A 24,285-nucleotide genomic window follows, 5' to 3' on the forward strand; every position below is an offset into this window, starting at 1 on the left:
AAGGGAACAACGTTTCATGCTCATAGATTGGAAGAACAAATATTGTTAAATATCCACACCACCAAAAGCAACATACACATTTAATGCAACCCCTATAAATATATCACCAGCATTTTTCACAGAGCTAGAACAATCCTAAAATTGCTATGGAACCATAAAGACTCAGATGTGTCAAAGCAATCCTGAGAAAGAAAAGCAAAGCTGGAGGTATCATGAATATAGACTCAAGCTATATTACAAAGTTGTAGTCGTGAGTACAGTATGGTACTGCCATAATGAACAGAAATGTAGATCAATGGAACAAAATAGAAAACCAGAAATGGACCCATAAGTGTATGGCCAACTAATATTTGACAAAGCAGGAAAGAATATCCAATGGAAAAAAGACATTCTCTTCAACAAATGGTGTTGGGAAAACTGGACAGTGACATGCAGAAGAATGACCCTGGACCCTTTCTTACACCATGCTAAAAAATAAACTCAAAATGGATGAAACACCAAAATGTAAGACAGGGACCATCAAAATCCTAGAGGGGAACACAAACAGCAACCCCTTTGAACTCGGCTGGAACTTCTTACTAGACACGTCTCTGGAGTCAAGGGAAACAAAAGCAAAAATGAACTATTGGGGCCTCATCAAAATAAAACGTTTATGCACAGCAAAGGAAACCATAAACAAAATTAAAAAGCTTCTGAAAAATGGAAGGGATATTTTCACATGACATATCAGATAAAGGGATAGTATACAAAATCTCTAAAGAACTTATCAAACTCAGATAATAAACCCAAGAAACAAATAATCCAGAAAAGAAATTGGCAGAAGACCTGAATAGACACCTTTCCAAAGAAGACAATCAGATGACTAATAGACACATGAAAAGATGCTCAACATCTCATCAAGGAAATACAAATCCAAACCACAATGAGATACCACCTCACCCCTGTCAGAATGGCTAAAGTGAACAACTCAGAAAACAACAGTTGTTGACAAGAATGGGGAGAAAGGCGACCCTGTTACACTATTGGTGAGAATACAAACTGGTGCAGCCACTCGAAAACAGTATGTAGGTTCCTCAAAAAAATTAAAAATAGACCTTATGTCCCAGCCATTGCATTACTAGGTATGTATCCAAAAGATACAAAAACGCTGACTCGAGGGGGCCACATGCACCCCAATGTTTATATGGCAGCATATCATCAATAACCAAGTTATTGAAGAAGATAAAAAGAAATGGAAAAACATTCCATGCTCATGGATTGGAAGAATAAATATTGTTAAAATGTCAATACTACCTAAAGCAATCTACACATTCAGTGCAATCCCAATCACAATTGCACCAGCATTTTCCTCAAAGCTAGAGCAAACAATCCTAAAATTTGTTTGGAACCACAAAAAATGTACTGTTCATGAAAATAATATGTACAAAAACGCAGATCCATAACACAAAATATATTTATATGCAAACTGAGCTTTAATTAAGATCTAAAGGCTACAATGTCACATTCACTTGTTATGAGATGTTTATATTTATTATTCATCATTCAGAACTGTATGTTATTTCATAATGTGATGGCTATATGTAAAGCTTAGACATATTGAGATTTTTAACACTTAATATACATTTTATTCATTCCTTAAATTTTCTCCTGGTGAATCTAAACAAGCTCCAAAGAACATGGGATTTCCTGGAAAATGGAGGTCATTTTTCATATTTTTATAATATATCCCTGCATTCAAATTGTATGGAATCTTTGGCAGATGTGACATACAAAAGCCTTCATCACTTCAGGCCTCTATCAAACAATTTGTAAATTGGTATGAAGAAAGGATCTAAATATATTTTACCCTTGAAACATTTGCTGCATTACTATAGGGGAAAAAAAGAATATAAAATAGGACTTGTGTCATTCAATGTCCTCAAAAGTCATTTTTTTTAATATTTATTCATCTTTGAGAGAGAGCAAGAGCGGGGGAGGGGCAGATTGAGAGGAAGACACAGAATCTGAAGCAGGCTATAGGCTCTGAGCTGCCAGAACAAAGCCCAAGCAGGGCTTGAACCCACGAACCATGAGATAATGACCTGAGCTGAAGTCAGACACCCGACCGACTGAGCCACTCAGGTGCCCACTCAAAAGTCATTTTTAATGGATGAGGTGGCTCATCATAAATTCAAGCGAGGTGCACACCTCACATCGCACAGCATTACACACATTACACATAAGCACCGCCTGCTGTATTGCTACCTGATGCTCCCATTGTCCCTGGGATGAGTGCATCATGCCATCGCCCCCTATGACATGAAGTCTATGTAAAATTACTGTCACACAGGTACGGTCACACTGGGGCCTAATATCTGAATGACTGTGTCAAGATTGGTGTTCCCAGGATTTCCTCTGAGCTAAATTTCATCTATCCCGTGGTTGCCCACCAATTCTGTGAAGAAGCTGTGACACAGTCAACTTACAGACCTTCTAACAGAGCCATGATCAAATGCAAGAATAAGTGATATGCCTCCGGAAATTGCTAGAAAGTGCTAAAATGTTAAAATTTCTTACACTGTTTTTGTGGTTCCTATTCTTATTTTAACTACGCCTTTTATGCTATGGACCTAAATGGCTTTGGCAATTAGAATAGTACACCCAAAAGGGGATGAAATAAGAAAAACCTGTGCAGATTTTTAAAATGCTAATATGATGGAGATGCACTGGGACACTAAATCAGCCTCTCTGGAGGTTGCAATGAATCCGTGAGCTTGGATTTTGAACATTCATTGCATAAAAGAATGAGGTAAGGGGGAAACTGGGTTAGCTCAATTTGTTCAGCATTCAACACTTGATTTTGGCTCTGATCATGATCTCACACTTCATGAGTTTAAGCCCTGCATCATGTTTTCTACTAACAATGCAGACCCTGACTGGGATTCTCTCTCTTTCTCTCCCTCTGTCTCTGTTCCTCCTCCACTCTCTCTTCTTCTCTCTCTCTCTCTCTCTCTCTCTCTTTCTCTCTCTCAATAAATAAACTTTTTTTTAAAAAGTTTTAAAACCGAAAATATTACTTAAAAAGAAGAATGAGGTAAGGAAATTCCCTTGAGAGTTGTCAGGGGAAATGTTGGACGACACGTAAAGGACACACAATCATAAAGCCTCTGACTTTCAAAGTGTTCCATCAAAGAGTCTTCACCCCAGTCATCTGGAGTCATAGTCCCAACAGAACACCTTCTTCATTGCACCCGTCACATCTTTATTCCGCAGGGTATATATGAAGGGGTTGACTGTGGGGGTGACAATGGTGTAGAAGAGAGAAACGAACTTGCCCTGATCCTGGGAATGGTTGTTGCTGGGCTGCAGGTAAGCATAGATGGCCGTGCCGTAGAACAGGGAGACCACGGTGAGGTGGGACCCACATGTCCCAAACACTTTCCTCTGTCCTGCGGCTGACTTTATTCCTAACACTGCTCTGATGATTTGACCATAGGAGAATGTGATTAATGCCACAGGTATGAAAAGAAAGACCATACTGAAAAATAAGATCTCAGACTCATACACAGTGGTGTCAACACAGGCAAGCTTGAGCAATGGGGGAACCTCACAAAAGAAGTGGTCTATTTTATTCTTCCCACAAAGTGGTACAAGAAAAATGAGCACCGTCTGCAATGAGGAGTAGGCAAAACCCGTGAACCATGATGCAGAGGCCATCAGGGCACAGAGACAGGGGTGCATGATCACTGTGTAGTGCAGGGGCCTGCAGATGGCTGCGTAGCGGTCAAATGCCATCACCCCTAACAGAATGCATTCTGTGCATCCCAACCCTAGAGCAATGAACAGCTGAGCTACACAGCCAGCAAAGGAGATAGATTTGTCTGCTCCCCTGAGATGAACCAGCAGTTGAGGAATAGTGCTGGTCGTGTAACACAGGTCCAGAAAGCTTAGGTTGGACAGGAAAAAGTACATGGGAGTCTGCAGGTGTGGGTCCAGGTGGGACAACGCAATGATGGTTGTGTTTCCCAGCAGGGTGAGCAGATAGAAGATCAGAAGAACCACAAAGAGGACTCGCTCCAGCTGAGGCCGGTCAGAGAAACCCAGCAGGATAAAGCCAGTGAAAGAACTTCCATTTTTCGGGTCCATCCTTTCTTACCACATGTTTCCTGTCAACAGCAAGTATTTAGCAATTTTTAAAAACAATCTTCAAAGCAATAAAATGTTGGCAGGATGTGAATTTAGCATGTTATAAGACAGGGCATGGCATTGTACAAGTAACTCTTTGAATAAATCATGAACTCATGAAATTGTCATAGGTCATACCAATTAATTCTATATTGTCACAAAAGAAAATTATAATATTTAATGTAAGAAAAATCAAATAATTGACCTGTGTCTGCATCAGTCATAGGTACAAAATGCCATTCATTCTCAGCCTAGTAGGCTGAAAGTACTATAAAAATATGTGTGTGCACCCCATGTTTATGGCAGCACTATCAACAATAGCCAAAGTATGGAAAGAGCCCATATGTCCACCAATGGATGAATGGGTAAAGAATTGTGTGTATATATATATATATATATATATATATATATATATATATATACACATATATATATACACACAACGGAGTATTACTCAGCAATCAAAAAAAAAAGAAATCGTGCCATTTGCAACTACGTGGATGGAACTGGGGGGTATTATGCTAAATGAAATTAGTCAGAGAAAGACAAAAATCATATGACTTCACTCATATGAGGACTTTAAGAGACAAAACAGATGAACATAAGGGAAGGGAAGCAAAAATAATATAAAAACAGGGAGGGGGACAAAACATAAGAGACTCTTAAATACAGAGAACAAACAGGGTTGCTGGAGGGATTGTGGGAGGGGGAAGGGCTAAACGGGTAAGGGGCTTAAGGAATCTACTCCTGAAATCATTGTTGCACTATATGCTAACTAATTTGGATGTAAATTCAAAAAAATAAAAAAGAGAATTTAAAATCAATAAAATAAATTAAATAAAATAAAAATATGTGTGTATTTCAGAGAAAATGGGGATAAGGGAAAAGAGGGAGGGAAATCAGAAAGAATAGGAAATTGATGCACACAGAGTGATAGTCAGCATTTTTAAAATTTTTTCTAATGTTTATTTATCTTTGAGAGAGAGACAAAGGCAGAGTGCAAGTGGGGAAATGGGGGAGAGAAGAAGACACAGAACTGAACCAGGCTCCAGGCTCCTAGCTGTCAGCACAGAGCCCAATATGGAGTTTGAACTCACGAACAGTGAGATCTTGACCAGAGCCGAAGTCAGACCCTTAACCGACGGAGCCACCCAGGCACCCCAGATTCGTTATTTTTCATATGTATCTCATAATTGCACACAACTGGAATACACACACCACACATGGCACAGGTCATGATACAACATGATCTCGAAAATAAATTCAGTTATACGAATCTATGCCCTGGAATATATTTCTACAAAGAATTCAGTTACATTCAACACATTGCTACTAGTTCTGCATACAAACAAATGTCAGGTCTCTGTGTGTGTGTGTGTGGTAGTAAAACAAATACTCAATGAAAGAAAACCTGAGAACAACACCATTCAAACAGTGCTTAACGTTAACCCCAAAGATGCTTAAAATTACCATGTCAATTTAACAGGAACTCTAAAAATTCATCGGCTGTGCAGAGTCGTTTGGAATCAGAACTCTAAAATCCAGGGACCAACACTTAACTCTTCCTTCTGCAGATTTGTGTTTCACACATTACTCCATTAGAGTAATTACACCAACCTTCATAAAATTCCTCAAAGAGGTAGGATTACTCCATATCACCATTCTAATCAGAACTTTTTAGAGCATTATCCAAGTGGGTAATCTATGTACAAAATGTAATGATTTGCATCACTTCCTAGGATAAAATAATTACTTGGGTAAATATATAGAGATAAACACAGATACATTCTCAAAGCCATGACAAGTCGCAGAGCTATAATGCTAACCTTAATGTAGTACAAGGAAAGGCCTAAAGGAAAGGATATATCGGTAGTATACAAACTCTCCAACACCCATGTATATTATATGAATGATCACCATTCTGGAAGGTAGCCTGCAGAGACAGTCACTCTAGATCAAACACAATGCCAGCTCTAAGGCTCTAAGGCTCGTCTGATGACCATTTCCATCCAGCTGTACAGTACTGAATGAGCATAGTAACATAGCAACGAAAGAGGCATCAGGACACGAGTATTTCAGTTCTATCATATTCAGAAGGGTAGGCATCCAGCACATTTTTAACTCTTCCAAGAGATTTAATATATGAAGCAAGTTTCTTTCAAACCAATGTGTGAAAGAAACGGGTACAAATCTGGCATAAAATAAATGTTGATAGCAATGGAATAAAGGATGCAGTAATTCACACTGTTTTATACCTCCTTTGATTTCCTATGAAGATGTGACCAGTGGTATCCACAAAACAAAATCTATGCACCAACAATTTCTTAATAGAATTAATTATAAATGTATCAGGGACAGTCTAAATGTGCAACAATGGGGAATATCCCCACACTCACACGTTCTCAGAAGAGCAAATAAAAACAAACCATGGTTCGTTCTCATGCACACGTGCACAAATATACATACATCCATCTGAAACACATTGCTGACACATTTTTATTGCTTTAATTTTTTCAGTTTATTTATTATTTTGTGTGAGAGAGAGTGAGCACAAGCAGGGGAGGGACAGAGTGAGATGTAGAGGGAGAGATGGAGAGACCCAGAAAGATAATCCCAAGCAAGCTCCTCACTGTCAGCACAGAGCCCAACCTCACACCTCTGAGACCATTACCTGAGCCAAAATCAAGTGTCGGAGGCTTAACCACCTTAGCCACAAAAAGCCCAGCTGACAAACTATTTAATTTTCCTGATAAAGGAAACACTCATGTAAGTGAAGGAGAGCAAACAGAAAATGCTAACTCATCCAAACAAAATACCAATATAATACTGCACCATTAGAATAAAATAATGATATATTTTAATAGTCCATATGGATAAGGACTAGGAAGACAGTTGAGAAAGATAAAGAGGTGGTGAAATGAACTTGTACAAATTTCTTGCTGCTTCACAATATTATATGTGTATGGATGGGTTTTAATATATTTATATTAATTTATATTTAAATATAAATTTATATTTATATAAATATATATTTATATATATGACGTATATGCAGAATGTAGAAAGCAGCTCTCATGAAATAATCTGATACAGGAAATCCAGTTCTAAAAATTACACACAAATTATTACTTTGCACACAAAAAAATACTTTAAAAGGACATATTACATATAGAAAGAGAGAAAAAAATATTAGTTAAAATAGAAACAGATTTTGAAAAAAAAAAGTGGCATTCTATACAATAATTACCATCAAAAAAGTATGTAACTGAAAGAACATCTCACAAGAACTCAATTTACAATAACGAGAAAACAGGCATTAAATGAAAGACGTTAAATGCTTACTACTGACAGACATAAGGTAATAGAGCAATTACCCTAAGTGTTCAATGCTACATGTAACTCTAAACGTTTTGGTGGAAGAATACATATGTCCACAAAACTAGATGCTCAGTATGCATACTACACAGTTTAAAGACAAAAGACCTCAATATAATGTCTCCATTTAAGGTGTTGTTTCAAACATATAACATTCACTGATATGTTTGACATACATGCTGCCCTATCCAGTTCCTGAATGAATCCTGAAAAAGTGGGGGCAAGATTTGTGCAGCCCCTCAGTGCTACGACTGAATCACTGTTGCTTTCATGATGCTTCTGTCTCATGGGTCTGAGCTGACCTCAGACATATGAGAACAGGCCCTTGATGATGAGGGAGGATGAGCAAATGAGGGGAATGGAGCCATCACTAGACAGATGTGATGAACACTGACAGGGCTGTAGGGCAGGTTCTGTGGAAGAAGACAATGAAGTAGGATTTCCAGGGTGTGTTGTTTATTCAGGGAATGCTCTCGGGATAAACGGGGTGAGGGAAGGAAAACAGCAGAGAATGTTGCTAAGCAAGGATGTGGTCTCCAGTGGAACAGAGCAGGAGCCTGATCCCATGAGAAGCTGGCCAGAGCTCTCCAGCAGAACCATCCATCTGTGATGGTAGAAATACTCTGTCTTCACTTCCCAATACTACGCCCACTCTCTACCTGTCATACCTGAGCATTTAAAATGTCCTATCCAAGAAATCGTGGTGCCTGGGAAGCTCAGTCGTGAAGCATCCAACTTTGGCTCATGGCATGACCTCATGATTTGTGGGTTAGAGCCCAACGTCGGGCTCAGTGTTGACAGCTTAGAGAATGGAGCTTGCTTCGGTTCTGTATCTCCTCTCTATCCGTCCCCTGCATACACTTTTGTCTATCTGTCTGTCTGTCTCTCACTCTCTCAAGAATAAACATTTTAAAAATTATTTAAGTAAATAAATTAAAATAAAATATCCTAGTAAGAAACTGAATGCTTCACTTTACTTAATTTTAACACATTTAAATTTAAATAGCTTCCTGTGTGTGCTTACTACTGAATTGGACAACATGACTCTGGAGCATGAATTGCATCAGATTCAGGCCTACCTTGGCATTGGCACCTTTTGGACCTCCCATAGTCTGCCACTGGCTGTGAGTTGCCCCAACCTGTTTCCCCAGACTGCCTGGCTATATGGCTCCCTTTCAGCTGAGGACAATTCTCTCAAGAAGGGAATGGATGTGAACCTTGGAGCCCACACTCATACCAACTAGGTTTGGATTGGAGCCCCAGCAGGTAAAGAGCATCTGAGCAGGTCACCAACAGCGTTCATTTGAGAGTCCATTCATGATCCTGTGCAAGGATAGAAGGATGGAAACTCGTGTCCTTTATGCATCACCTAAGTGCAACCACACAGAGAGAAACACACGTGCCCCCCCCCACACACACACACATACACACACACAACACACTGTGTCAAGTAAAACATTCAGGTTTTTTGCTACTTTTTTCCTCATCATTTGCTTACTTATATGCACTTGAAGGATCAGCTTTCTTGTTAACAATAAAATCAAACTAAAGATTCATGGACAGAATATACACCAAATGGAACTTCCCTGATGTAATTTTCAACATAGCATTTAAAAACTCCATACAAATTTTAGATATATTGGTAACTGGTAGGGAAAAAATAAATATTTAAATTAATAAATATTGATATGATATTAGCATAGAGAGGAAATATTATCTAATTTCACAGACAATATAGAACAAAGGGAAAGCATGGAGGCATACCGTCTGTTAGTTTTACACATATGCATTCTCTACTAACCTGTTACTGAAGGCAAATGTTATTCCCACTAAACATGCATATCTGATTATTTTCTACATGTGCACAGAGTGGGGCGATATATGTACTACAATAGAATCAAATGTCTAGGAATGACTTGGTGGCCTCGATAATGAACAATTACATTTAGTTCTTAAATTTTGTGAACTTCCACAGTCTGTTGCATTAGACAATTGACCATATGCAAACCATTTAGCTTTTTTCTTTTTTTGTTAAAAAAAAATTGTCTTGCAATTTGCAAGAACAATTGCAACTGGAAATTAACTTGCCGATTCCTACAGCAACACAGAGACCAAGTTATGTTTCACTCACCTGTATTCACCTTCCTTGTGTATTCAGCTGTTTCCCTAACTCCTCTCCAAGTTACTGCCTAAATACAGTTCTGGAGATAGGAACATGGACATGTAGAACCATGTCTGCAGTAAATGCAAAGGTTGACTATACCCACACTGGCTCATCCATAATTTTTTTTAAGGAAAAGGACACCTTCTCAGGATGACTTCACAGGTCTTCATGTGGCACCAGAGATCTGCACTTTGCCTCTCGGAGGTAGAGGATGAAGGCAGTCACAGACTCGAAGTATAGTGTCCCGAGTACAATGACCTGTCTGTGCAACAGTGAGACCCTTACAAGCATGTGAGAGGGTGCCTTGATTCTGAACTCTGGCTGGGCTTGCACAGAGAATCAAGTCCCTTCCCCTGATGACATCTCTGGGGAACGGATGCCCCACACTCTTAATGAGCCCATGTCACTGAGCTGCCCAGACATGGCAATCCTCAGGGACAATGACTATGGAGGACAATGCCAGAGGAGACCTATTCTGTCTTTTCTATTAGTCACATATCTGACAGAGGACAAGTAACTCCCTAGACCTCCCCAGCTACCTTAGTTCCCATCTGTGAATGACCTACATGTTGTACAATACACTTAAGATTTTCTTCCTCACAACTGCACAAAATATATACATATAAATATGTAAGGAAGAATCCATTCACTTGATTAATTTTAAATGTAAATATGTAAATACATTTTTCATTTAATTTCATTCATAACCAATTATACAGGATCACAGAGCTAATAGTTAAGCACATCTAATCTTTAGCATGAATATAAAAAAGGGCCACCAAATTCTATCAAACTTCTTATGTGGTTAGGGGGAAAAAACTCAAATCCTATAAAACACTGTACATTTTATAACCATTGGTTTTAATGGTGTCCTCAAATAATTTAAAAAATTACCTGCATTGTTAATATGTGTACATGGTGTATTTAAATTCAGCTAGTATTTGTATTTAAGCTCAAATTGATTTTGAGTTTATCAGGAGACTTACAAATACTCAATAAGAAAAATGGAAGAAAATTGATGGGTACTTTGTGGCCATTTCTCAAAGATCCATAACTTCCAGTTTCATTCATCATGTTCTGCCTAAGCAGATAAACTAGCTCCTGCTAAAAACATTCTTGGACTTGGACGTTCTCAGGTATTCCCATACCAGGTAGATCCCATCCTGATAGTAATGGGGAGAATGACATTCTGGATGTCCTGAGGAGGGAGAGAATGACACACCTGCCTGTTCCCAGGCCACACTCGACAGGAAGAAAGGCCCCAAATACATAATCTAACCTTTCACCTAAAGAAGCTAGAAAAGGAACTGCACGAAGCCTAAGGCCAGCAGAAGAAGGGATATAGTAAACATTAGATCAGAAATAAATGATATAGAAACAAAAAACACAGTAGACCAGTTCCTTGAAACTAAGAGCTGGTTCTTTGGAAGAATAAACAAAAGTGATAAACCTCTAGCCAGACTTTTCAAAAAGAAGAGAGAGGAACCAAATTAATAAATCATGAATAAAGGAAGAGAGATCATAACCAGCTTTGTAGAAATACAAACTATTAGAAGAGAATACTATGAAAAATGATTTGCCAACAAACTGGCCATCTGGAAGATATTGGAACACTCCTAGAAACTCACAAACTACAAGATCTGCAACATGGCAGAGAAGTAGGGGGATCCATACTTCCTGAATCTCTCAAACAAAGAAGTGTAGAGGGCAAAGGACTTTGAACACCAGAACCTGGGAGGAAAAGAGGCTGAATCTACCAGGAAGAAAATGGGAAAGCTGGAGAAAAGATGGGTGGGTGGCTGTGAACAAGGGGAGATCAAAAAAAAAGGCCGAGTGGGTATGGAGGGGAGGGACCCCCTTCTGCGAGAGACAAAAGGAAAAGAAAGAGTGGCCAGGGAAGTGTAGGACTGCATCTGGACAAGAGAAAGAAAAGGAAAAGGCAGCCGTCTCCCTGGAGTGCTGTGGGAAAAGACAAAGCCTGCCTGTGTCTGCCTGTGTCTGCCACCCCGGGGCTCACCGGGGAGGGCAGGGGCTCAGTCGGCAGTAGAAGAAGGCGGTCCACCCTGAAGTGTGGGCAGCACAGACAAAGCCAGCTGGGACCACATATCAGCCATACTGAGAGGCGCTCCCCCAGTGCCAGAGTTCACACAGAAGGACTTTAAATCCTGTCTGCACCCGCCGCATAGTGAGGGCTACTCAAACAGAGTCCACCAGGTCTGGCTCCATGAAGAAGAGACTGAGGGATTACCATTCCCTCCCCCCATCAACACACCACCAAGGCGGGGACTCAGGGATCACTCCCTGGGCCCATAGTGGAGGTGGGTCCAGTTGCCCCAAACCACGCCCCTTTGGACTGGGAAACTGTCTATCCACCAGAGAGGCACAGACCCTGTGGACAGCTACCCCCCACAAGCGCAGCAGCATTGCCCGGATTCACTCTAGGTCAATTCTGGATATATATATATTCTTCCCCCCATTTCTCCTCCTTATCTCTTCCTTCCCCTAGGCTGGTTACTCTGGTTACTGGTTTCTCTAAACAGACATATTTAATCCATTCTCTTGATACATGTTCTACACCTCCTTCTTTACACTCCTTTCTCTCTCTCTGCATTAAGCCTCTTAGTCTCTCGGCCTAGTCAATGCTTATTTTTTCTTCTTCCCCCTCCTCTGGTCATTCTTCTCTTTGTATCTGCTCTTCCAACAGCACCGCCTCCACCCCTTCTGTATGTGTGGTCGGTGCTTGGGGGTTTTTGTTTTACTCCTTAGTTTTTTGTTTTCGTTTATTTGTTTGTTTCTGTTATTTCTTTATGTGTTTGAGTGTTTTTGGCCCCGGTTTGTCTATCTGTTTTCCTTTACAGGGCTACTTCAAGGAACAAATCAAAGCACACTTTGTGGAGGATCCAAAATACCACTATGAGCAGGGTAATAAAATAACCAAAGTCACAACAACACAGAGCAAGTAACAATCTCTAAAAAACACCTCCTGAAGGGTCAGGCCCTGGACACTGTATGGCCCTCTTTTAATAGAGCAGTGCTCGCAGGTGCAGAGCACACAACAAGCTTTTAAAACACATAAAGGACAAAAAACTAGCCAAAATGATGAAACAGAAGAATGCTCCTCAAAAGAAACTCCAGGAAGTAGTGACAGCTAATGAATTGATCAAAACCGATTTAAGGAAAATAAAGGAACAAGAATTTAGAATAACAGGGGCGCCTGGATGGCTCAGTTGGTTGAGCGTCCGACTTCAGCTCAGGTCATGATCTCGCACTCTGTGAGTTCGAGCCCCTCATCAGGCTCTGTGCTGACAGCTCAGAGCCTGGAGCCTGCTTCAGATTCTGTGTCTCCCTCTCTCTATGCCCCTCCCGTGCTCATACTCTGTCTCTCTCTGCCTCTAAAATAAATAAAAACATTTTTAAAAAATTAAAAGAAAAGAATTTAGAGTAATAGTCATAAAATTAATCGCTGGGCTTGAAAACAGCATAGAGGACAGCAGAGAATCTATTGCTACATAGACCAAGGAACTAAAAAATAATCATGAGGAATTAAAAAATTCTATAAATGAGGTGCAAAATAAAATGGAGGTGAGGGGCACATATTCAAGAGGCAGAGGGGAGAATAGGTGAATTAGAAGGCAAAATTATGGAAAAAGAGGAAGCTGACAAAAAGAAATTAAAAACTCCAAGAGTACAAGGGGAGAATTAGAGAACTAAGTGACGCAGTAAAACGGAACAATATCCATATCACAGGAATTCCAGAAGGAGAAGAGAGAGATAAAGGGGTTAAAGGTATACTTGAACAAATAATACCTGAGAACTTCCCCTATGTGAGGAAGGAAATGGGCATTAAAATGCAAGAGGCACAGAGAACTCCTTTCAGATGTAAGTTGAATCAATCTTCCGCATGACATATCATAGTGAAACTGGCAAAATACAAGGATAAAGAGAATTCTGAAAGCAGCTAGGGATAAACACGCCCTACCATACAAAGGTAGACACATAAGGGTAGTAGCAGACCTAGCTACTGAAACTTGACAGGCCAGAAGGGAATGGCAGGAAATCTTCAATGTGATGAATGGAAAAAATATGCAGCCGAGAATCCTTTACCCAGCAGGTCTGTCATTCAGAATAGAAGGAGAGATGGTTTTCTCAAACAAACAAAAACCGAAGGAATTCATCACCACTAAACCAGCCCTACAACAGATCCTAAGGGGGACTCTGTGAGTGAAATGTTGCAAGGACCACAAAGTATCAGAGGCATCGCTACAAGCATGAAACCTACAGACATCACAATGACTCTAAACTCATATCTTTCTATAATAACACTGAATGTAAATGGACTAAATGCTCCAACCAAAATACGTAGGGTATCAGAATGGATTTAAAAAAAAAAACAAGACCCATCTATTTCCTGTCTACAAGAGACTCATTTTAAACCTGAGGACACCATCAGATTGAAAGTGAGGGGATGCAGAACTATCTGTCACACTACTGGAAGTCAAAAGAAAGCTGGAGTAGCCTTACTTATATCAGACAAACTAGACTTTAAATTAAAGGCTATAACAAGAGATGAAGAAGGGCATTATATAATAATTCCAGGGTCTATCCATCAGGAAGAGCTAACAATTATAAATGTCCATATGCCGAATATGGAGGCCCCCAAATATATAAAACAATTAATCACAAACATAATCAACCTTATTGATAAGAATGTGGTAATTGCAGGGGACTTTAATACTCCACTTACAACACTGGATAGATCATCTAGACAGAGATCAATAAAGAAACAAGGGCCCTGAATGATACATTGCATCAGATGGACTTGACAGATATATTTAGAACTCTGCATCCCAAAGCAACAGAATATACTTTCTACTCGAATGCACATGGAACATTCTCCCAGGTAGATCACATAGTGGGTCACAAAACAGCCATTCATAAGTATACAAGAATTGAGATCATACCATGCATACTTTCAGACCACAATGCTATGAAACTTGAAATCAACCACAGGCAAAAGTCTGGAAAACCTCCAAAAGCATGGAGGGGAAAGAACATTCTACTAAAGTATGAATGGGACAACCAAGCAATTAGAGAAGAAAATAAAAGATATATGAAAACAAATGAAAATGAAAATGCAACATTCCAAACGCTTTGGGATAGAGCAAAGGCAGTCCTGAGAGGAAGATACATTGCAATCCAGGCCTATCTCAGGAATCAAGAAAAATCCCAAATACAAAACCTAACAGCACACCTAAAGGAAATAGAAGCAGAACAGCAAAGACACCCCAAACCCAGCAGAAGAAGAGAAATAATAAAGATCAGAGCAGAAATAAACAATATAGAATCTAACAAAAACTGTAGAGCAGATCAATGAAACCAGAGTTGTTTTTCTGAAAAAATAAACAAAATTGATAAACCTCTAGCCAGGATTCTCAAAAAGAAAAGGAAGAGGACCCAAATGGATAAAATCATGAATGAGAATGGAATTATTGCATCCAATCGCTCAGAAACACAAGCAATTATCAGGGAATACTATGAAAAATTATATGCCAACAAACTGGACAACCTGGAAGAAATGGACAAATTCCTAAGCACCCACACACTTCCAAAACTCAAATGGGAAGAAACAGAAAATTTGAACAGACCCATAACCGCAAATAAATTGAATCAGTTATCAAAAATCTCCCAACAAATAAGAGTTCAGGACCAGATGGCTTCCCTGGGGAATTCTACCAGACATTTAAAGCAGAGATAGTACTTATCCTTCTCAAGCTGTTCCAAAAAATAGAAAAGGAAGGAAAACTTCCAGGCTCATTCTATGAAGCCAGCATTACTTTGATTCCCAAACCAGACAGAGACCCAGCAGAAAAATAGAACGACACGCCAATATCCCTGATGAATATGGATGCAAAAATTCTCAACCACATACTAGCAAATCGAATTCAACAGCATATAAAAAGATTTATCCACCCTGATCAAGTGGATTCATTCCTGGGCTGCAGGGATGGTTTAATATTTGCAAATCAATCAATGAGATACATCACATTAATAAAGGAAAAGAAAAGAACCATATGATCCTGTCAATCGATGCAGAAAAAGCATCTGACAAAACACAGCATCCTTTCTTGATTAAAACACTCAAGAAAATCAGGATAGAAGGAACATACCTCCACATCATAAAAGCCATATATGAAAGACCCACAGCTAATATCATCCTCAAGGGGGACAAACATAGATTTCCCCCTGATCAGGAACACCACAGGAATGTCCACTCTCATCACTATTCTTTTCCATAGTACTGGAACTCCTAGCCTCAGCAATCGGACAGCAGAAGGAAATAAAAAGTATACACACTGGCAAAGAATAAGTCAAACTCCCACTCTTCACAGATGACATGATACTTTACATGGAAAACTCAAAAGACTCCACCAAAAAACTGTTAAGACTGATTCATGAATTTGTCAAAGTCGCAGGATATAAAATCAACATACAGGAATCAGTTGCGTTTCTATACACCAATAATGAGGCAGCAGAAGGGGAAATCAATGAATTTATCTCATTTATTATTACATCAAAAACGACAAGAAACAGGAATAAACGTAACCAAAAAGATAAAAGATCCACATGCTGAAAATTATAGAGCACTTATGAATAAATTGAAGAAGACACAAAGAATTAGAAAAACATTCCATGCTCATGGGGCACTGGGTGGTTCAGTCAACTAAGCATCCGACATCAGCCCAGGTCATGAACTCATGGTTCATGAGTTTCATCCCCACATTGGGCTCTGCACTGACAGCTTGGAGCCTGGAGCTTGCTTCAAATTCTGCATCTCCCTCTCTCTCTCTGCCCCTGCCCCACTCACACTCTGTCTCTCCTTCTCTCAAAAATAAATAAAGACTTAAAAAATTTTTAAATGAAAACATTACATACTCATCACCAAGTAATCCTCAACAAAGCAGGAAAAAGTATCCAAAGGAAAAAAGACAGTCTCTTTCACAAATGGTGTTAGGAAAACTGGCATACAGAAGTGGCATATAGAAGAAAGAAACTGGACCACTTTCTTACACCATACAGAAAATTAAATCCAAAAGGGATGAAAGGCCTAAATGTGAGACAAGAAACCATCAAAATCCTAGAGGAGAACACAGGCAACAACCTCTTTGACCTGGCCATCGTAACTTCCTACTAGACTTGTCTCCAGAGGCAAGGGAAAGAAAAGCCAAAATGGGACTTCTTCAACATAAACATCCTTTACATACAAAACTAAAAGGCAGCCTACAGAATTGGAGATGTTTGCAAATGATATATTGGATAAAAGGCTAGTTTCCAAAATCTAAAAAGAACGTATCAAACTCAACACCTTAAGGTAAATAATCCACTTAAGAAATGGGCAGCAGGCATTTCTCCAAACAAGACATCCAGATGGCTAACAGACACATGAAAATATGCTCAACATCACTCATCATCAGTGAAATACAAATCAAAACCACAATGAGATACCACCTCACAGGTGTCAGAATGGCTAAAAAGAACAACTCAGAAAACAGCAGATGTTAGTGAAATGTGTATAAAAGGGAACACTCTTACACTGTTGGTGGGAATGCAAACTGGTATAGCCACTCTAGAGAACAGTATGGCGGTTCCTCAAAAATCTAAAAGGAGAACTACCCTATGACCCAGCAATTCCACTACTAGTTATTTACCCATGGGATACAAAAATACAGATTTGAAGGGGTATATACACCCACAGGTTTTTAGTAGCATTATCAACAATAGCCAAATTATGGAGAGAGCCTAAGTGTCTGTTAACTGATGAATGAATAATAAGTGGTATACACACACACAATGGAAGATTCCTTGGCCGTCAAAAATAGAGGAATCTTGCCATTTGCAACCACATGAAAGGAGCTAGAGTGTGCTAAGCAAAATAAGTCAGCCATAAAAAGACAAACACCATACGATTTCATTCATATGTGGAATTTAAGAATCAAAACAGATGAACATAAGGAAGGGGGTTAAAAGAGAGAGGGCAACAAATCATAAGAGACTTAAATATGAGAACAAACTGAGAGGGGAGGTGGGTGTGGGATGGGCTAGATGGCTGATGGGCATTAGGAAGGGTACTTGTGATGAGCACTGGGCGTGTATGTAAGTGATGAATCACTGAATTCTACTCCTAAAATCAATATTGCATTGTATGTTAACTAATTAGAATTTAAATTTAAAAACGAATAGAAAAAGAGAAGATATATAGATATATATAGATATAGATATAGATATCCATATATCTATATCTCTTCTTAGATGATATCTATTTATCTATATCTCTTATATATATAGATAGATATAGATTTTATATATATATATATATATATATATATATATATATATATATATATAATGTTACTCAACAATCAAAAAGAATGGTGTCTTGCCATTTGCAACCACGTGGATGGAACTAGAGTGTTATGCTAAGCAAAATAAGTCAGTCACTCAGAAAAAGACACATATCATATGAGTACACTCATAGGTGGACTTTAAGAAACAAAAAAAAGGAACATATGGGAGGGTGAAAACAATTAAGAAAAAAGAAACAAACCACAAGAGGCTAAAGGAGAACAAACTAAAGGTTGATGGGGTGGAGGCAGATGTGGGATGGGCTGGATGGGGGATGGGCATTAAGGAGGGTACTTGTGATGAGCACTGGGTGTTATATGTAAGTAATCAACCACTGGATTCTACTTCTGAAACAGGGGTGCCTGCGTGGCACAGTCAGTTAAGTGTCCAACATCCACTCAGCTCATGGTTCCAGGTCCAAATCAGGCTCTCTGCTCTTGGCAAAGAGCCTCCTTCAGATCTTCCATCCCTCTCTCTTTCTGCCTCTCTCTCACGCACACTCTCTCTCTTTCAAAATAAACACTTAAGGGCACCTGAATGGCAGGGTGGGTTAAGTGACCAACTCTTGATTTCAGCTCCGGTCATGATCTCACGGATCATGAGTTCAAGTCCCACATTGGGCTCCACAGCTCACAGTGCAGAGCCTGCTTGAGACTCTCTCTCTCCCTCTCTATCTGCCTCCTCTATGCATGTTGTCTCTCTCTCTCTCTCTCTCTCTCTCTCTCTCTCTCTCTCTCTCAAAATAAATAAATAAATTTTAAAGAAAAATGAACATTTCAAAACATTCTACTACTGGGGCTTCTGGGTGGCTTGGTCAGTTGAGCGTCCAACTTCGGTTCAGGCCATGATCTCCCAGTCTGTGGGTTCGAGCTCCACGTCAGACTCTGTGCTGACAGCTCAGAGCCAGGAGTCTACTTCCCATTCTGTGTGTCCCCCTCTCCCTGCCCCTCCACCACTTGTGCTCCATCTGTCTCTTAAAAACTAAATAAACATTTAAAAAATTTTTAACAAAAAAAATTCTAATGAAATAAATCAAAAATTAAAAAAAATATGGAGGAGCCAAGATTGCAACAGGACAGAAGGCTTTTTTTTGCATCTCTCATCCCTGATATGCAGCCAGATAAACACTAATCCATCTTGCACATCTAGAAAACTTATTTGAGGATTAACACAACAATATGCAAATCCTAAACCACAAACTAAACAGGCACGCAGAGCAGAGAGGTGAACTGGAGGAGAGAGAAGCTACAGAGGGCAGGGAGCTGTTTTTGCTTGTAGGGAAAGGACAGGGGGCAGGGAAAGTACAGGAAAAGCACCCACACACACACACTTGAAGCAGCTGGGCTGGAGAGAAAGTGTAAGTGTGGAAACAGGCATAAGGGACTGAACAAAAAAGGGAAAAAGGAGAAAGGAGAGGGGTTAAATTCCATTAAGAATTTATAAACAAGGGAACGCAGAGTTTGAAATTCCACAGCTCAATACCTGGCTGTGCTCTGGTGGGAAGAGTGACCCCAGGAGCAGAAAGCGAGTCCAAGGGGTCCTCTGGTCACATGGGGAGAGGCGGTTCCCCTGCTGGGAGGACATGGGGTAGAGGCTGAGTGGCCACCTGACAGCAAAGGTCCCACAGGACCCTGGAGAACAACCACATTTGCTGGTGCTGGAACAAGGTCATTAAGGATGAAGCCTGGCACCAGATGTGTGTTGTGATTTTCCATAATCCCTGAAATGTTGCTGCTACAAGATCATGTAAACTTTTTCTGGGGTGGGTAGGCACCCAGATGGTCTCCAGGCATCAGCAACAGAACGGTCTCACAAACATTCCAGGGAGCCGGCCGGCAATTGCTTGGTGAGACCTTCCCCCAGAGGGTTGGAATAGGGCAGCTGCAGTCCCTCAAAAGTGAGGGCTTGGGAAACACAGCCACATCCGAGATAAAACTCAGGGGGAGGTGCCACCTGGCAGCCTGACAGCTTGGTCATGGACAGTGTAGAAGCAGGGAGTGGGCAGAAGCTGGAGACAAGGAGGAGACTTGATTGCTGGTCAGGGAGAGTACAGATTCTGATACTAAAGACTGGGTAGTTGGGTGACATCATTTTCACCTCTCCTGCGCATAAACCTCCACACCTACAGGCACCAAAGCAATCCACCCCAGTAAGCTAAGCAGTGCCATCTAGTGGAGAACAATGTCATTACACTAAACCGTGACCAACTGGGCCAACCTCACTCTTCAGGAACACCACCAATATCTCTACCTGCTTAGTTTATGACATATAAACTGCTTCATAATTTAATTTATAGGGGAAAGTGGATGTAATTTCAATCGTATTTAATTCTGTTCACTGGTCCATCTATTCCATTTATTTCTTTTTCTTTTCTTTTCAAATTCTTGAATAAAGGAGAAAAAATTTATTTTTATTTTACATTTTTATTAGAAAGATTTTTCTTTATTTTTTTCTACTATAGTTTTTACTTTTGAAAATTTTTTCAATTCCATTTTACTTTATTTCATTTTATTCTATATCATTGTATTCATTTCTTGAAATTGTCAAACTTTTTTTTTCCTTTTTTTTTCTTTTCCTCTCTTTCCCTGTTTTCACTAATCTATCAAGCTTCTTTCAACACCTGACCAAAACACACTTAGGGTATAGCATCTTTTATTTGATTTTTTTGTGTGTTTTTTATTTTTATTTTTATTTTTTTACATCATTAATTCCGTTTCTCCCTTCAAAAAGATGAAATGAAGGAATTCACCCCAGAAGAAAGAACAGGAAGAATGACAGCGAGGAACTTAATCAACACAGATACAAGCAAGATTTCTGAACCAGAATTTAGAGGCATGATACAAAGAATACTAGCTGGGGGTGAAAATGGATTAGAATCCCATTTGTGGAGATAAAAGAAGTAAAACCTAGTCAGGATGAAACAAAACATGACATAAATGAGCTGCACTCTTGAATGGAAGCCATGGCAACAAGCATAGATGAATCAGAGCAGCGAATCACTGATATAGGGGACAAGCTTATTAAGAAAAATGAAGAAAAAAAAGAGAGAGTCTAAGGCAAAAGACAATGAAGTAAGATTTAGAGACCCAGTGACTCATTGAAAAGGAATAACATCAGAATAATAGCAGTCCCAGATGATGAAGAGAGAGAAAAAGGGATAGGAAGTTACGTGAGCAAATCATAGCAGAAAACTTTCCTAACCTGGGGAAACACAAAGACATCAAAATCCTGGAAGCACAGAGAACTCCCATTAGATTCAACAAAAACTGACCATCAGCAATGTATATCAATTCAAATTTACAAAATACTCAGGCAAAGAAAGATTCATGAAAGCATAAAGGAAAAAAGTCATTAACCTACAAGGGAAGACAAATCATGTCATAGCAGACCTATCCACAGAAACTTGGTGGCCAGCAGGAGTGCCAGGATATATTCAACATGATGAATCAGAAAAATATGCAGCCAAGAAGTTTCCCTGCCAAACAAACAAAGGAGTTTGTGACCACTAAACCAGCCCTGCAAGAAATTTTCAGGGCGACTCTCTAAGAGAAGAAAAGAGCAAACAAACAAACAAACGAAACAAAACAAAAGAAAGCAAAACAAAAAACAAGAAGACCAAAGGCAACAAAGACTAAAAGGAACAGAGAACACCACCAGAAACTCCAACTCCAGAGGCACCATAACGGCAATAAATTCATAACTTTCAGGACTCACTATAAACGTCACTGGACTAAACATTCCAATCAAAAGACATAGGGTAACAGAATGGATAAGAGAAGAAGATCCATTTATATATATTTACAAAAGACCCATTTTAGACCTAAAGACACCTTAATATTGAAAGTAAGGGGATGGAGAAGCATCTATCATACTAATGGTCACAAAAAGAAAGCCAGAGTAGCCATACTTATATTAGACAATCTAGATTTTAAACTAAAGACTGTAACAAGAGATGAAGAAGGGCATTATATCATAATTAAGGGATCTATCCACCAGGAAGATCTTACAACTGTAAGCATTTATGCTCCAAGTGTGAAAGCACTCAAATATATAAAGCAATTAATCACAACACAAAAAAACTCATTGTTAATAACACCATAATAGTAAGGGACTTCAGCACCCCAATGACAGCAATGCACAGATCATCTAGACAGAAAATCAACAAGGAAACAATGGTTATAAATGACACACTACACCGGATGGATTTAACAGATATATACAGAATATTTCATCCTAACGTACCAGAATACACATTCTTCTCAAGTGCACATGAAACATTCTCCAGAATAGATCACATAATGGGACACAAATCAGCCCTCAAAAACTACAAAAAGATCAAGATGATACCGTGCATATGTTCAGACCACCATACTATGAAACTCAAATCAACCACAAGAAAAACTGTGGAAACATAACAAACAGTTGGACAGTAAAGAACATTCTACTAAAGAATGAATGGGCTAACCAAGAAGTTAAAGAGGAAGTTGAAAAGTACATGGAAGCCAATGAAAATGATAACACCACAGCCCAGAACCTCTGGGATGCAGCAAAAATATTCATAAGAGGAAACTATATACCAATGCAAACCTTCCCAAAGAAGGAAGAAAGGTCTCAGATACACACCTAACCTGACACCTTAAAGAGCTGGAAAAAGAAGAGCAAATAAAACCAAAAAACAGCAGATAATAGGAAATACTAAAAACAAGAGCACAAATCAATGCTATCAAAAAAAACAAAAAAAAATCAGTAGAATAGATCGATGAAACCAGAAGATGGTTCTTTGACAGAATTAACAAAACTGATAAACCCATATCCAGTTTGATGAAAAAGTAAAGGACCCAAATAAATAAAATCAAGAATCACAGAGGAAAGATCACAACCAACACAGCAGAAATACAATCAATAATAAGATAATATTATGAGCAATTATACACCAATGAAATCGGCAATCTGGAAGAAAAGGACAAATTCCCAGAACATACAAACTATCAAAACTGGAAAAGGAAGAAACAGAAAATTTGAACACACCCATAACCAGTAAAGACAACGAATTAGTAATCAAAAGTCTCCCAAAAAACAAGAGTCCAGGGCCGGTTGGCTTTAGGGGAATTCTACTAGATATTTAAAGAAGAGTTAACACCTATTCTTTTGAAGCCATACCAAAAATAGAAATGGAAGGAAAACTTACAAACTGATTCTGTGCAACCAGCATTACCTTGATTCTAAAACCAGACAAAGAACCCACACAAAAGGAGAATTACAGAACAATTTCCCTGATAAATATGGATGCAAAAGTCCTCAACAAGATACCAGCCAACCAAATCAGACAATGCATTAAACGAATTATTCACCACACCAAGTGGGATTTATACCTGGGATGCAGGGCTGTTTCAACAGCCACAAATCAATCAATGTTATACGTGATATCAATAAAAGAAAGGACAAGAACCACATGATCGTCTCGAAAGACACAGAGAAACCATTTGACAAAATACGGCACCCTTTCTTGATAAAAACCCTCAAGAAAGTAGGGATAGAAAGTTCATACCTCAAGATTCAAAAAGCCATATATGAAAGACTCACTGCTAATATCATTCTCAAAGGGGAAAAAGAAAGAGCTTTCCCCCTAAGTTCAGGAACACGACAGGGATGTCCACTCTCACCACTGTTATTCAACGTGCCTATTGGAAGTTTTGGCCTCAGCAATCAGAAGCCACAAGGGAATAAAACGCATCCAAAATGGCCAGGAGGAAGTCAAACTTTCACTCTTAGCAATGACATAATACTCTATGTGGAAAACACAACATATTCTACTGAAAAACTGCTAGAACTGATCCATGAATTCAGCAAAGTCACAGGATATAAAATCACTGCACAGAAATGGGTTGCATTCCTATACACCGATAATGAAGCAACAGTAAGAGAAATCAGGAATCGATCCCATTGACAAGTGCACAAAAAACCATTAAATACCTAGAAATGCACCTAACCATGAGGTGAAAAAAATATACACTGAAAACTATACAAAGCTTAAGAAATTGAAGAACAAAGAAATGGAAAAATATTCCATGCTCCTGGAATGGAAGAACAAAGATTGTTAAAACATCAATACTCCCCAAAGCAATCTACATACTCAAGGAAATCCCTATCAAAACAACACCAAGATTCTTCACAGAGCTAGA

The 24,285-nt window shown here is 39.2% G+C and overlaps 1 protein-coding gene across 1 annotated transcript; it reads right to left on the reverse strand.

The window, feature by feature from the left end:
• Positions 1–587: 587 nt before the first annotated feature.
• LOC106983403 (putative olfactory receptor 2B8) lies at positions 588–4,419 on the reverse strand. Its single transcript, XM_053223295.1, has one exon. The coding sequence runs from the start codon at positions 4,123–4,125 to the stop codon at positions 3,187–3,189; it is 939 nt and encodes a 312-aa protein (XP_053079270.1). The 5' UTR covers positions 4,126–4,419; the 3' UTR covers positions 588–3,186.
• Positions 4,420–24,285: the final 19,866 nt, after the last annotated feature.

Source organism: Acinonyx jubatus, chromosome B2 (genome assembly GCF_027475565.1).
Source record: "Acinonyx jubatus isolate Ajub_Pintada_27869175 chromosome B2, VMU_Ajub_asm_v1.0, whole genome shotgun sequence".
NCBI lineage: Eukaryota > Metazoa > Chordata > Mammalia > Carnivora > Felidae > Acinonyx > Acinonyx jubatus.